The following is a 14,899-nucleotide window of genomic DNA, read 5'->3' as shown; positions in this document are numbered from 1 at the left end:
CTTCAGAGAATCCAAAAAGAGCCACATATTGATAAATAATATTGTGATGGCCGTTTTAACATTAAGTTATGGTTGAATTGCCTTTAGTTACAGTAATAAAATAGTTTGACAACAAGCAGGAAATGTTTATGGGCCAATGACATCACCACATTAAAATGGTCTATTCAACCATGCACTTGGTGCACCAGCCATTTTTCATATCCTTAAAATAGCTAAATTTGGACATGCTCTAAGCTGCACCAAACACTTTGGACTGTGCGCTTACAGTAGATCAATAAAATAGAGCGTATATATAGAGCGTAAATAGAGAGTTTTACAGAACTGTATTATGTTGATGGTTACTCGAATAATCATTCATTCATTCATTCATTCATTTTGCTTTGGCTTAGTCCCTTTATTTCTCAGTGGTCGCCACAGCAGATTGAACCGCAAACATATTCAGCATATGTTTTACACAGCAAATGCCCTTCTGGCTGCAACCCAGTACTGGGAAATAACCATAAACACACATATATTCTACGGTCAATTTAGTTTCTTCTAATCACCTATAGCGCATGTGTTTGAACTGTGGGGGAAACTGACCTAGCCGAGCTTCGAACTAGAGGCCTTTCTGCTTTTAGGCGACAGTGCTTACTAGAGCTGTGCGATTTGGGAAATATCTAACTGATTTTTCTTGAAAGATGTGGCAATTTAATTTTGTAGTCAAGCTATTTTTTTTTTTTATTAGAGATTATTTAATGAAGAAATTACATTAGTTTATACATTGGTACATTATCATTTTTTAAACTGTTTTTTTTTTTGGTCAGGCTGCTTTACATAAATTTCCAATTTTAAAATTGTCTTTCTTTTTTAAATATCAGTCTAGACCTTCTTTATTACTCCCTTTCTCCTTCTACATCATGAACAAGTAAAACAAAATATTGATGTGAGTTTTCTCACCGTGTCAGCTTGGTTTTAAAAAAGAGAATCTAATGTAGATCACATTCATTGAAAAGCCAATACAGAAGTCAGAATTCCACACAGCTTTTAATGAACTTTGCATCTGATGCCAAGTTCATCATTATTTTTTAGCACCATGTTTATTTCCAATTTGACCTTTATACTAATTAGAGTTTGACCCTGGAAAGCCAACTCACTTTCTGTCTTCACACTCTCAGCCAAGGCTAGACAATGTTATTATGCCTTTATTCCCAGCAAGAGGAATATTGGGATTTTCTAAAAGAGCAAACCCATAGGTAACCTATTACAAAACTATACACAATCAATAGCTAATTTCTCTGCATTGATTACTGCTTGGACATTTAGCACACACCCTTTGGCAAGTCACTGCTACACAGACGTGCATGTGTGTGTGTGTGTGTGTGTGTGTGTGTGTGTGTGTGTGTGTGTGTGTGTGTGTGTGTTCACTCCCCATTGGCTCGCTGAGTATTACATTCATTGATTTCATGAAGAGGACTAAAAATGTCAAACTGTTCATTAATCTTAATAAAGACTGCTGAAGACCAGAGAGTCTCTCTTTGCTCTGGGCAAGGATGCAATTCATGTAGAAGAACAAACATTATACACCACTTTCCTGAGACCCAAAAGCAAAACCTGACTTGATCAAAACATAATCCTGTCCACAATATTTGATTGACCATTATACAAAAGTGTGGTGACAGTGAGTGAGGCATACAATGAAATTATTTTTAAATATTAAGTACACTTTTTACGTCTCATAGCTGCATAATTATTATTATGGATGGCACGGTGGCTCAGTAGTTAGCACTGTCGCCTCGCTGCAAGAAGGTCACTAATTCGAGCCTCGGTTGGGCCAGTTGGCGTTTCTGTGTGAAGTTTGCATTTTATTCCAGTGTTGCCGTGGGTTTCCTCCGAGTGCCTCTAGTTTTCCCCACAGTCCAAAGACATGCGCTATAGGTGAATTTAATGAACTAAAGTCACCGTAGTGTATGAGTGTGTGTGTGTGTGTGTGTGAATGACAGTGTGTATGGGTGTTTTCCAGTACTGGAAGGGCATCCACTGCATAAAACATATACCGGAATAATTAAAATATTGTTTTGAAATAGAGGCCCAATCCCAATTTTATTCTTGTTCCCCTACCCCTTCCCCTTGGCCCTTGAAACCAAGTGTAAAGGGGTAGAGCTTCAAAATTAACGTTGAAGTAAGCGGCGTTCGTCTGACAGGTCCATCTGCAATAGCACCCTCCCAATGGATACTGGATAAGATGAAATGACCAAGCATCCAGCCCAAAATATACAATCTCATGAAACTCATGAAGTGATTTTACAAGAGAGAAGTTAAAGGCCTGCATTCTATTATTACCAGATTCAAAACTTTGTAAAATCCGAGGTTCTGCCTAGCCAAAGACAAGAAAAGATGACGGAACTGTACAAGGCCTGGGTAATCATCAACAAGCAAAACAACTGCATTCTGACAGCGAACTGCACCTGTATGGCAGGGTATGTGAACTTACACTTTCATTTTTCATTTTTAGTATTCAGTGTCCGCAGTTTAATTCACCATATTTAACTGTTTTTGCTGAAATCATTACTGCAATCAAAAAATGAGTGATGTGTATGATTCAGCATAGCGTGAAATTATCTGATATAAAAAGAGAACTGCAGAGTCCAGCATTTTTAATTAGGTCCTCACTCCATTCAGCTCCCTTTTAACCAAAGACGTCTGCGGTTGGTCTTAAAAGCAATGTGGTGAATGGTAAAAGTTAAGTTAAGCATTCAGTACATTATTAATCTTTTTTATTATAATGGGAAAGTGTAAATTTTTGGAAAAAGATGCAATACTAGCTATTCTTATGGACTATAAGTCATACACTTTAGTGGGCATAACAAACAAAAAGTATTTTAAAAGTAAAAAATGTTTTTAATGTATAACCTTAAATAGTTTTCGCTCTGGTCTCTTATTTTTTATTATTATTTTATTTGTTTATTTTTTGTTTGTTTTTCTTTCTTCTTTTTATTCTTTAAATTGTATTATGCAGATTGTAACACATCTCAATTTTTTACTAATGTTCCAAGTTTATGCAATCTATTGTTAACTGTTATTGAAACAACAACAACAACAACAACAAAAATATCCTTGAAATTTAAAACTGCAAAGCTTTACCTGACTGACGTTCTAGAACAACAGTCCAAAAAACAACACCAGCAATAATAGCACCATCTTGTGGCTGGTAGTCGAATCTCATTCATTCTTCCTTAAAGAAAAAAAAAGGTAATATGGCAAGCCATTTTAACATTTAATCAACAGGCCCGTAGCCAACCTACTGAGCATTTTGCAGTTAATCTCCTCAATTTCTTTTCAATTATGAGGGTCAAATGGTGCATTTAAGTGACATTTTAAGCACTGATCTTTGCTGCGTAGCTTGTTGGATGGTAACCACACTTTGATGCAACAAATATTTTTCTTATAAGTTATTATGAGATTATAATTAATGTAAAAAAAAAAGATAAGTATGAAAAAATACTTATTTTTAAAATACAAGTTTATTAGCATGTATCATTGATAACAATAATAAACAATTAGGAATCTAACACTTATTCAAAACCAAACTAAAACATATTTGTAGCCTGCAGGCAAATTATAAAATGCATAACTACATTTAGCCTAGTAGGCCTTTCTATTTTCATGCTTCAATTATTTTTAGAGTACTGTAACTTAAGTTAGTTCTTTAATTATATTCATACATTCGTTCAATGCTAGAATTTATCAAGTAGCTGTATTTATTTATTTATTTTAATAAATATTATGAATAAATACTGTGGTGACTAATACTATTGTATTGCTACTAACATTTAATTGTTTAGGTTACTAGTAAAGAAGTGGATGAGCCCTTCAGGTTGGAATTCACCCTTAGCCTAGTTCGTCCACTCTATTAGTACAATACATGTTAAAACAGCTTGCCATTTTCGTTGTAGTTGTTTGAAAGAATGTTGAGATAATAATCTGAAAATTAATATCACATTTCTAAAATTAATGCTGAATGAGAACAGCCAATGGTTAGCCCAGTCGTAGTAAGATAGTAATCATAGATATGGTTAGTAATATTAATAATACTGATGATAATAATAATAACAACAACAACGTTAAACAATAAGTACATGACGAAATTTGTTAAAGGATATTATTTTGAAAACGGATGTGACGTCAGACTAACAGTTACAGTAATACGCACACTACACAAAACACTTATGTTTTGTCGCAATATGCAATCTTTAGTATTTACCAATGGTCTTTACTAACCAGGAAGCGTCACGCCTTCATCCTGCGTTTTAAGTTACATGATTCAATCCCACTTGGCAAACGAGAACGAGAACTTGCATGCAGGAAAATGCAAAGATCAATCAAAGAGCTGAGTGTTCGTTATGACCCGATCAACGAAACCAATACTTTTACTAATGGAGACATCGTGGAGGGGCGAGTTGTTCTGGAAGTGACCAAAGAAATAAACGTGGAGAATTTGTTTGTGAAGCTGACGGGCGACGCGGACGTGCGCTGGACTGAAGGCTCAGGGGATGACGAAAGATCCTACAGCGACCATGAGAGATACTTTAAACAAAAGCAATATTTTATCCAGGACAGCTCGAAGAAAGGTGAGATTGCTTGAAAAACGAAATACTGTCATCTATATTAGGAGTAACGTTATTAGGCTGCTAATTCAGTTAAAATGCATATGGAGTATGCTGTGCAATCTGTGTAACAAGTTTGGGAAATAATAAGACTGCTACTGGTCTAATGCCTGCAGGACAATGTGAAAAGAATACCACACTTGTAAGTGGAGAAACTTGTAAGTAAAGTTTTCAATAATATTTTGCACTAATAAATGATGTAATATTAAACAAATAAGTACAAGCTATGCGTGACCCTGAACCACAAAACCAGTCTGAAGTTACACGTGTGTGTGTGTATGTGTGTGTGTGTGTATATATATAGTGTGTGTATATATATATATATATATATATATATATATATATATATATATATATATATATATATATATATATATATATATATATATATATATGTATGTATATGTGCCTGAAATTATTCAAATAATTTCCCTTGGGGTATGAATAATTTCGGGCCGGAAATATATCCATATATAAATATGGATAAATTCTCAGTTTGGATAAATTCTCAGTATGGATAAATTCTAAAATTTTTTACCCTCAGATTTTAGATCTCTGACAAATATTGTAATAAAAAAAAAACTACATTAGTAGAAATGGAATGGTCTTGTGGTCCTGGGTCAATTAATTATTATATAAAAAGTTACATGAGACATTTTTGCTGCTGACAGTAGACTTACTAAGCTAAGGATGTCCTATATTCCTCAGATGGATCAGTGATCAAACCAGGAAGTCATGTCTTTCCATTCAGATTTCAGCTGCCTCAACAGTGAGTAATGCTACTGAAACTTTTCTTTCATTTAAAATGCATCTTCAATGATGGTTGCTCTGTGTTGAGTAATACACAGATGAGCCAAACATTATGATCAGACACAGATGAAACAAACATTTTTGAACTGCTAACAAGGCCACACATTAAGACTAGGGTATAAGCAATCAGTATTAATAATCAATGGGTAGGAAGATCAGAGATCAGAGCTATTTTCTCGGGGTTTGTAATGTTATTATCTGCAGGGCGCATGACCAAGTTAGCTTTTTTACTTTTTCTAGTTGGATAAGTAAAACAGACTCAGTGGTAATAAAATCTATAATTTTGGAAACAGAAACCACACAACGCTTTCAGGGGTCTTATAGAGTCCATGTCTCAGCTGGCCAACCAGCAACATATTTAGTCTGTTATTTAGGCTCATAATAATTCGGCCTCTTAATGTGTGCATGTAGTGAAATAAAAAGTCAACAAACAAAATATACAAAGCAAATATGAAAGAGCATACAACTGCTGCATCCTACTTTCCTCAAGGTTCCATCATGATATGATGAAAGAGAAAAATGAACCCAATTTATTATAATATTCTTCTACAAAAAAAAAGCACTTGTGGGTGAAGCATTGGCGCAGTAGGTAGTGCTGTTACCTCACAGCAAGAAGGTCGCTGGGTCGATCCTCGGTTCAGTTGGCGTTTCTGTGTGGAGTTTGCATGTTCTCCCTGCGTTCGTGTGGGTTTCCTCCTGGTGCTCCGGTTTCCGCCACGGTCCAAAGACATGCGGTACAGGTGAATTGGGTAGGCTAAATTGTTCATAGTGTATGAGTGTTTGTGGATGTTTCCCAGAGATGGGTTGCGGCTGGAAGGGCATCCGCTGCGTAAAAACGTGCTAGATAAGTTGGCGGTTCATTCCGCTGTGGCGACCCCAGATTAATAAAGAGACTAAGCCAAAAAGAAAATGAATGAAAAAAGCACTTGTAACTCATATTCATTGTTCATTATTCTAGAATATTTACTTAAGTAATGAGGTGCATGTGTTGAGTTAAGAAGACATAAATTATAATGCATGTATGTTAAAACTTTGAGTAAAAGCTGATGCATATTCGATCATGTTATTCACCATTGTGCTTGTCAGTCATTTTTTTTCCCCCTAATTTCAGAAATATGCCTCCGACTTTTAAAGGATTTCATGGTTGGGTGAAGTACATTGTGATGGTAAAGCTAAAAAGGTCTTGGAAGCCAACATCAAGTGCACAAGCAGAAATTAACTTTGCGCCCAGAAATTTTGGGACCAATGACCACTTACTGGTATGATTTTTAATACTATGATTGAGTGTTTGATATTGAGATTATTTATTGCATACACTGTCATCAATTATTAATTATATAAAACTTTCTGCTTGTAAAATTATTAAAGAGTAAATTTAATATGTTTGTATATAAATATATTTATTTATTTATTTTTTGTCTTTAATACAGCAACCACAATCTGGTACAGAAGACAAGAAGATGAAACTTTTTGGCTCAGGAAAAATGTCAATGACCGTAACAACGGACAAAACAGGCTACATGCTAGGTGATGATTTTTTCTTTGTCCAAACTCTTGACACTGTTTAGTAATGCCAACAACTTGGTTATGCTTATATTTTACAATCCAATGTTGACAGTTATGCCTTATACTGCATTGGTTTATTAAGTGAAATTGTTTTTTGACATCTAAATAGTGGGTTTATGGTTTCAGTAAGTTAAAAAAAAAAAGCTTAATTATTACTCCATAAAATACCCCTAGAAACAGAACGTCCATGATTGTCCATGATATGGCTCGTGTCATGAATATTAATGAGCTCCGCTACTCTTCTAAACTCACACACACAGAGCATGGTGTATGCTTAACACAGATAAATATAAACCCAATCAGAGTAGCGTAACCTATTTTGCTCGCCAGATCTGTTCTGGATAAAGGCTAAATAATAATTAAACTTGACATAAGAGAGTGATAGAGATGTTTGGTGTTAGATTTTGAAGCTAGTCAAAGAAAACATAGCGAGGACTTAATATCAAGCAAAGTTCCTCAAGGCAAGTCATTTTACTTGGCGGCTGCTTTAAAACACCTCTCGGCAGTATGCTCGACCATTCTGTCTTAATGGGGAAACATCAAATTCTCCAAAACTGCTTGCCAAGCTTACGATTGAATTTCAATTAGGAATCACCAATGAAATTAAACATCAACTGTCTCTTTAGTTTCATTTTTAAACATCCAAATCACACAAAACCTACAGAAACTCAAAATTTGTCCGAGCCCCTTCCCTGCAGTATTGTCAATCTATAGAGATTGATGATTGGCTCCTGTAATAGAAGACAGGCTTTATTCGCTATATAGCGATTAATGATTGGCTCTTGTACTAGTAGGCGGGGCTGTAATCACCATGTTGATTGTTACACTTTTCCACATTTAATAAGATAAGAGTAACATGTCTTGTGTATCCAATAGTATTTGTATCAACCTCTGCCTGACCAGATGACAGTTGAGCAGAGTGATTGTACACGATTCAGCAGTGTACAAGTGTGTGTTGAAACATACGCAACAAATTTCACATTAAACATGATAAATATACTAAACTCTAGCCTCTTCGCAGTGGAGATGAATCAATGTTTAATCTTTAAATCTTGCATTTTGCACCCTGAGGCCAGTTTGAATGTGCCTCGTGCTGTCGGTGCCCAGTAAAACACAGTAAACAAAATGGTGCTCACGTTTTAAAAATAAAAATTGTATTTGTGGTAGATTTGCATTCAGTTATAACCATATACAAACATGGTAGTAATATATTGAAACTTTTACTTTTGCTATAAAACGGTTTGGGAGGATGTTTACTATTGCTAAACTTCACTATACTTTGCTTTACTATGTAATAATAACACCAGCATATAGTAAGTGGGGCTGCAACTAACTATTATTTTAATAATCGATTAATCTGTCTATTGTTTTTTTGATTAATCGATGAATCGGATTAAAAAAGGAAAGCAATCATTTCCAACCATTTATTCAAAAAGCTCATTCCTAAGCTGTTATTCTTTTACTACTAATACTACTACTACTACTACTACTACTAATAATAATAATAATAAAATTAAAAAAACTAAGTAGTTTTGTAATGTTTTCAATCCAAATATCTAAATATTTTTAAATTAAGATATATACTAGACACATGAAATAGCATAAGAAATTATGTCTTGTTTTCAAAAAAAAAACACCTAAAAATTAAGTGAGTTTGCTTAAAACAAGTTAAATTATTTGTGAATTGGGTAAGAAAAATAATCTTAATAAGATATAATCTCAAACAGAAGTTTTACCAGTTCACAAAAACGTGTAAGTGATCAAGATCAATAATGTGAGATGGTCGTCACCATGCTTACTTGCGGCCACGCGCATGCCTCATTCATAAAAAGCAGAACATGCAGGATTCAGCACGTAAATTCACCAGTTACTCCCCAAATACATGCAAATGGCTGGTGAACTTGGAGAAAAATAGATTCAACTTTAGTTATTTTGACTGTGTGTAATGCTAAAGCTCAGTTTGATTTTCTCAGTTGCCGGTCTAAAGGTAAACAAGCTAATGCTAACTTGTCATTCTTGTCAAGCTGGATAACAAGTAAAACACTAGCACCAGGGACTTTACAGTCCTCCCTTCAAAACAGAACAAAAGTAGGATTCTAGAGATTTACCCTTTTGTTGCTCCCTTCCTCCTCACGAACTCTGAACATGGTCTCTCTCACGCACTGATACACTCTGCTCCAGGCTCAACTAAAGTATTTTTTAAATAATTACATGACCCTGTGTTGCGCGACAAAAGGAATCAATTATGAAATTCATTGCCACCGCTTTTAATAATCAATTTTTATCGATTTAATCGATTCGTTGTTGCAGTTCTAATAGTAAGTGAAATATACACTTAAGACTAATTGAGGGAGGAAATTATTTTGTTGTCTCACTAGAAAATATTGCTTATTAAATGCAAAAGGAGGTGTGCATATCAATGATCTCAAAGCTTTTTTTTATGATCTCGGAGACTGATGACTTGGCGGCTCGTCAGGACCCAAATTAGGCATACATGCAAATGCAGAGGGCATGGCCTATGAGTCTCGTCACAGTTTGTTTAGTCCTCCCATTGTCCACCGGAGCTTTACACTCTTGGAATTTACATGGGAACGAGGAAACAGTGGTGTCAGAGGTTCACAGTATGCCCATTTCCATACACTGATGTTTATAATATACTCTCTATGCCTTGGTACACCCTGGTTTTCACTATAGTGCACCTCTAAGGCAGGGCTCCTTTTTTTCAGCAAAAAGACATTTTAGATTTTTTTGGCTAATGCACATCATTTTTAAATATATATCATATGTTGAGCAAGTCCGTAAATGAAGAAAGGACAATTTATTTAATTTCTGATTAATAAGAAAGAACATACAGGCACAAAATACAGTGTACGGTTCGTAACACTATTATTAAAAAAAAATAACTATTGAACTATTTAATTTTGGCCCCAAACAACAAATCGCTAGTGTTAATTTACTGATCTGCACGCTCACTATCTCACTTGCCATCTTGACAGCACAGTCGATCATGCACAGTTCTGGCAGACAGGGCCACCTTTTTCATTTTCTGAATTATTTGTTTCTTGTTTGGAAAATCCGCAAACAGTTCAGTTGCCATCCTCGGCATAGTTGCCATCCATAAAGGGTTTCCCCTGCTTCTCAATCTGCAATGATCAAGCAAAACATGCATCTTTCAGACTGCAAAATGCTCCTGCAGCTGTTTCTGTCCGGTTTACAGTTTATGTCGGTGCTCCTTCACATGCCTTCTTTCGCCTTTCGCTCAGTGAGTGTCTTTTAAGGAAATAAGGAAATGCTTTCTGTGCACGTCAGACAGAGCAGAGCACCTGAGCTTTCAATAAAAGCAATGCTTCTGTTCTTTCATTTAGAAACTTTGTTCTTCAGAGTTTCTTGTGTTTGCCATCACCACTCATAAGTGTTGTTTGAATTTACATGCACGAGGTTATCATAGAAACGGATGTTGATTAATCTTCTTGATTCAAGGTTATCCACAGCGCCACACATTATTGGTCAAAACATCATGGGTTTTTATTCATTTTGCTATAAAAAAACAATAAAGAAGGAATGGTAAATGTATTTTCATCAGGAAATTTCTAGTGACAGTTATCATTTTTTCTACAGTAAAATATATTTCAAGGGAGACAGCTGGAGAGCCATGTATTTTTGCTCAAAGAGCCATATGTGGCTCACGAGTCATAGGTTCCTGACCACTGCCTTAAGGTGTGCAATTATTTTCAGGGAATTGCGCAGTTAAAATATTTCCAGGCGAGTCTTGACGGCGATACAGTCGCATATCACTTTCCTGAAAGATTTCAGTTATTACACAGTCAGAAAACCCCCAAAAACGATAGACTTTGGTTGAGTTCAATAAAACAATAGTGCCACACACAGGAGCTGTTTGAGGAAAAAAAATCTGACAAGTGTCTTGAAATACAACATCTGAACAGTGTCTTTGATGTGGGGGCAATTGTATAAGTGCAATTATTGATACTTTTTCATTGAGTTATTAGAAAATAATGCACCTGCAAGGTGTAACAGTAATTGTTCCTCTTACATACTAAATTACAAAATGAAATAAAATTTGCTATTTGGATGTAAACCATGCTAATATCAGTCTTTTCCCCCCATTATTTACATATGTTGTTTCTAATTCCTATTTATTTTTGCAGGTGAAATAATAAGGGTTTCTGTTGATATTGACAACTCTTCATCACGTGATATCAAGCTAAAGTACAGCCTTAAACAACTACAAACGTTCATTGCTGGAAGAAGCACTACTCATGCACACAAGGACATAGTCAAAGAAACTAAAGACTGCATCCCATCTGGAGGAAAGACAAGATTTGTGGTGGACATCAAGCTTCCGCATGACATTATGGTCACCATTGAAAACTGCAGAATTATAAAAGTGCAATACGAACTCAAGGTGCTATTTTGTCTTCCTTATTATTGTTAGATTTAAAGGGACAGGTTACCAAAAAAAATTATTTGCTCACCCTAATATCACTTTCCTTCTGCCCTTACTTTCCTTCTAAAAATCACTTTTTCTTTCTGCCAAACACAAAATAAATATTTTGAAAAATGACTGAAGATATGAACAAAACATTCTTCAAAATTTGTGAATTGTATTTAAGAGAAGAACATTTTTAAAGTTTTGTGAATGAAAGACCTTTTGACAACCTACACTCATTCAAGACTTTTTCTGTTCAACACTAAACAGGATATTTTGAAGAATTTTGGCAGCCAGTGGGCATTTTTTTTCTATTATGGATGTCAGTGGGCAAGGCAGTGGCGCAGTAGGTAGTGCTGTCGCCTCACAGCAAGAAGGTCGCTGTTTCGAACCTCGGCTCGGTTGGCGTTTCTGTGTGGAGTTTGCATGTTCTCCCTGCCTTCACGTAGGTTTCCTCCGGGTGCTCCGGTTTCCCCCACAGTCAAAAGACATGCGGTACAGGTGAATTGGTTAGGCTAAATTGTCCGTAGTGTGTGTGAATGTGTGTTGATGTTTCCCAGAGTTGGGTTGCGGCTGGAAGGGCATCCGCTGCGTAAAAACTTGCTGGATAAGTTTGCGGTTCATTCCACTGTGGCGACTAATAAAGGATTAATAAAGGGACTAAGCTGACAAGAAAATGAATGAATGAATGGATGTCAGTGGCTACTGGTTTTTAACATTCTTCAAAATGTTGTATTTTGTGTTGAAAGGTTTATTACCAGTTAAGGATGAGTAAATGGTGAGCAAATGAAAATAGAAAATTGGGTGAATCATCGCTGTAATGTTCAGAAACTGTTAAATGAATGTTCATTTGTGGTAATAGTTTATAGATGCATTCATTTTACAACATAAAGCACATTTCACAGCTCGTCTGACCGTCTCTATACATGACTGTCTTTCAGGTCTATCTGGATGTTTCATTTGCTTCAGATCCGACAGTTAAATTCCCGGTGGTCATTATTCCACCTTTACAGCAGTGTCCTCCCTGGCATGATCCACCTCCACCATACATGCCACCTCAGCCTAACCTAGTGCCCTATCCTGGTGGAGCTGCTCCACCACCTGCAGGACTGTACCCTAATCTGTATGATCCAGTGCCACCCTATCCAGGAACCGCTGCTGGGACCTTTCCGAATCCAAATGCCATGCTGCCTGGTTTCCATCCGGCTCCATCTGCTCCAGTTTATGATCAAAATCAAAGCACTAAAGAATCTTTTCCTAATGCGCCTTATTAGTTTCTTTCACCAGCCAAACTGACAGCCTCTTGTACTATGCTATATTAATAATATTGTCAGGGTTTTACCTCAATGCAATTAAGCTTTGTGCCTGTTATTGTGCCTTGAAATTTGAGCACTTTTGCATATCATAGGTAATATACAGTAGTCTTCATTTGAAGTTAATCGAAATCGTTCATTAGTGTTGTCCTTTAAACAACAACCATTCTTGTCTTAGGACAATTTTGAAAAATTTAAAAGTATCCACTTCAAATGTTGACACTAGCCAGCCACTTTGTTAGGTAAATATTGCTAATACTGGGTTAAACCCATCTTTTGCCTTCAGAACAGCCTTAAGATTTAGTTCTTAGATTAAGTTCTGGAAATGGTTATCTTTGATTTTGTGCTATATTACCACTGGTTGGAAACCTTAAGACCCGTTCACACCATGACGCTTTTTGTTTGCATTTTCTGTCAAATAAAGTTTGAGTAAGTTTAAGTTTCTGACTAAATAAAGGGCACCAATGTGATTGTGCACACCAACACGCTAAACGGCATGCGTAAAAGCATCATTTTTAAAGAAACGCATCTTGTTCGTTTTTTTTTTTTCATCTTCTCCACCAGTCAGATTGCCACTTTCACTGATTCTAAGTTTTTTGACAACAATCGTGTCAACTCTCTGTCTTCTGCACCCTCTATCGTCAAGGAGTGATTTTGTATACTCTTCTGCTCGACGCCAATGAAAATCGCTTGCATTTGAATCTGGAAAAAAGTCTTGAAAAACGTTGACAATAATCTCAAATGAAAAGCGTCCAGTGTGTACGAGGCTTTAGATTGCTATTAAGGTAAAATGGATTTTATTAATAAAATACTATTTTGAAATACAATTTTCCAAGTCTATTGTCTTCCTAGAGTTAATAATAAGCTAGAATAGCATTATTTTCATGCCACTGTACTCGACAAACAACAAGCGGCAGACTGGAAGTCATTCATTTCCAATGTAGAGTAGTCCGGGAGCTGCATGGAGTTCCGATCATCTCTGTATGCCGAAAGTTTGAATCTGATTTGAGCTGCAGACCGTAAAAATAGAACTCCTGCGACTAGATCTTATGCAACAGGCACGCAAGATTAGAAATTGTGTTTTTTTTTTTTTTTTGTTATTTTTGGAATAAGAAAAAATGTCTATATTAAAATTTAATTTCTATTCATAATTTTTTTTTTTTTTTTTTTTTTTTAATGTTGTCTCCAAATTTCTTCCATAATGTATAGGGTCTATAACTTTCTAGTAGTCATTCATTCAACCATGATGAAGCCAGTTGCGTAGACCGCTCATACTCCCACTTGTCAAATGAACCGGTATATGGAGGTCAAACGTTCCCAGGCACAGTTTGGAAAGCCTAGTGTGAGTACATCTTTAGTTAAGGATAATCTGTTATGCAAGATTGAATTTTGATTGGTGTTTCACTCCAATAGACTTAACTGGGGCATGACATTGGGGTAGAGTCGGTGTGGTGGAAAACATTCATTACCCCTCAATTGTAAATGAATAACGGAAACCTTGAGTTGTAGTAAAAACTTTTTTTAATCATTAAAAAAAGACACTCCTGCCAAATTATGCATCGCTTTCTTGAAATCACTGTCGAATTCCCAAATCCAAGTCATTCTCCTTCGAAAATAACCATACCACACAATAATCTACCTAATAATCTACACTGGGGAATAAGTTGAGGCATAATCTGACAGGGATGCAATTTTTAGCTGCACGCAGATTTCTAGCATGACCATCACCAAGCAAAGTGTTGGGACAGTTACTAAGTTTGCACATTACCAACACTAAAACATAACCTGCAACTGTGTCTAACTTAATCAAAATGTTTGTATTCTGCCTGTCAGATTGTTTATGTCCTTTGGACCCTTCCAGAAAACATAATTACCACACATTACAACATGATGTCTTTTATTTACATGCAGTTTACTTTCAGAAACAAGGAAATGTAGACACCTGTCAAGTAGGTAAAACAAACCACACCATAAAAGAATGCATGCGCATGTTTCTTAATACCATAATAAACCAAAAGACTGATGAAAAACTAGAAAGTTGGAATATTTTCACAATGTTAAGGGTATGTTTATTTGGCAGTAAGGATCCACCCTTTCATGTTGTTCAGACTAAATTT

At 35.8% G+C, this 14,899-nt stretch overlaps 1 protein-coding gene across 1 annotated transcript; it reads left to right on the top strand.

Moving 5' to 3' along the window:
- Window positions 1-4,175: 4,175 nt before the first annotated feature.
- si:dkey-172m14.1 lies at window positions 4,176-13,607 on the top strand. Its single transcript, NM_001201438.2, is given in 7 exon segments — window positions 4,176-4,610; window positions 4,763-4,804; window positions 5,355-5,415; window positions 6,568-6,715; window positions 6,887-6,983; window positions 11,189-11,445; window positions 12,411-13,607. Coding segments are annotated over 7 exon segments (1,200 nt in total). The 5' UTR covers window positions 4,176-4,348; the 3' UTR covers window positions 12,744-13,607.
- The last annotated feature ends 1,292 nt before the right edge of the window (window positions 13,608-14,899 follow it).

The sequence above is a fragment of the Danio rerio genome, chromosome 5, assembly GCF_049306965.1.
Source record: "Danio rerio strain Tuebingen ecotype United States chromosome 5, GRCz12tu, whole genome shotgun sequence".
In the NCBI taxonomy this organism is placed as follows: Eukaryota; Metazoa; Chordata; class Actinopteri; order Cypriniformes; family Danionidae; genus Danio; species Danio rerio.
The sequence above is the reverse complement of the archived record's forward strand: the minus strand, read 5'-3'. Positions and strand labels throughout refer to the sequence as shown.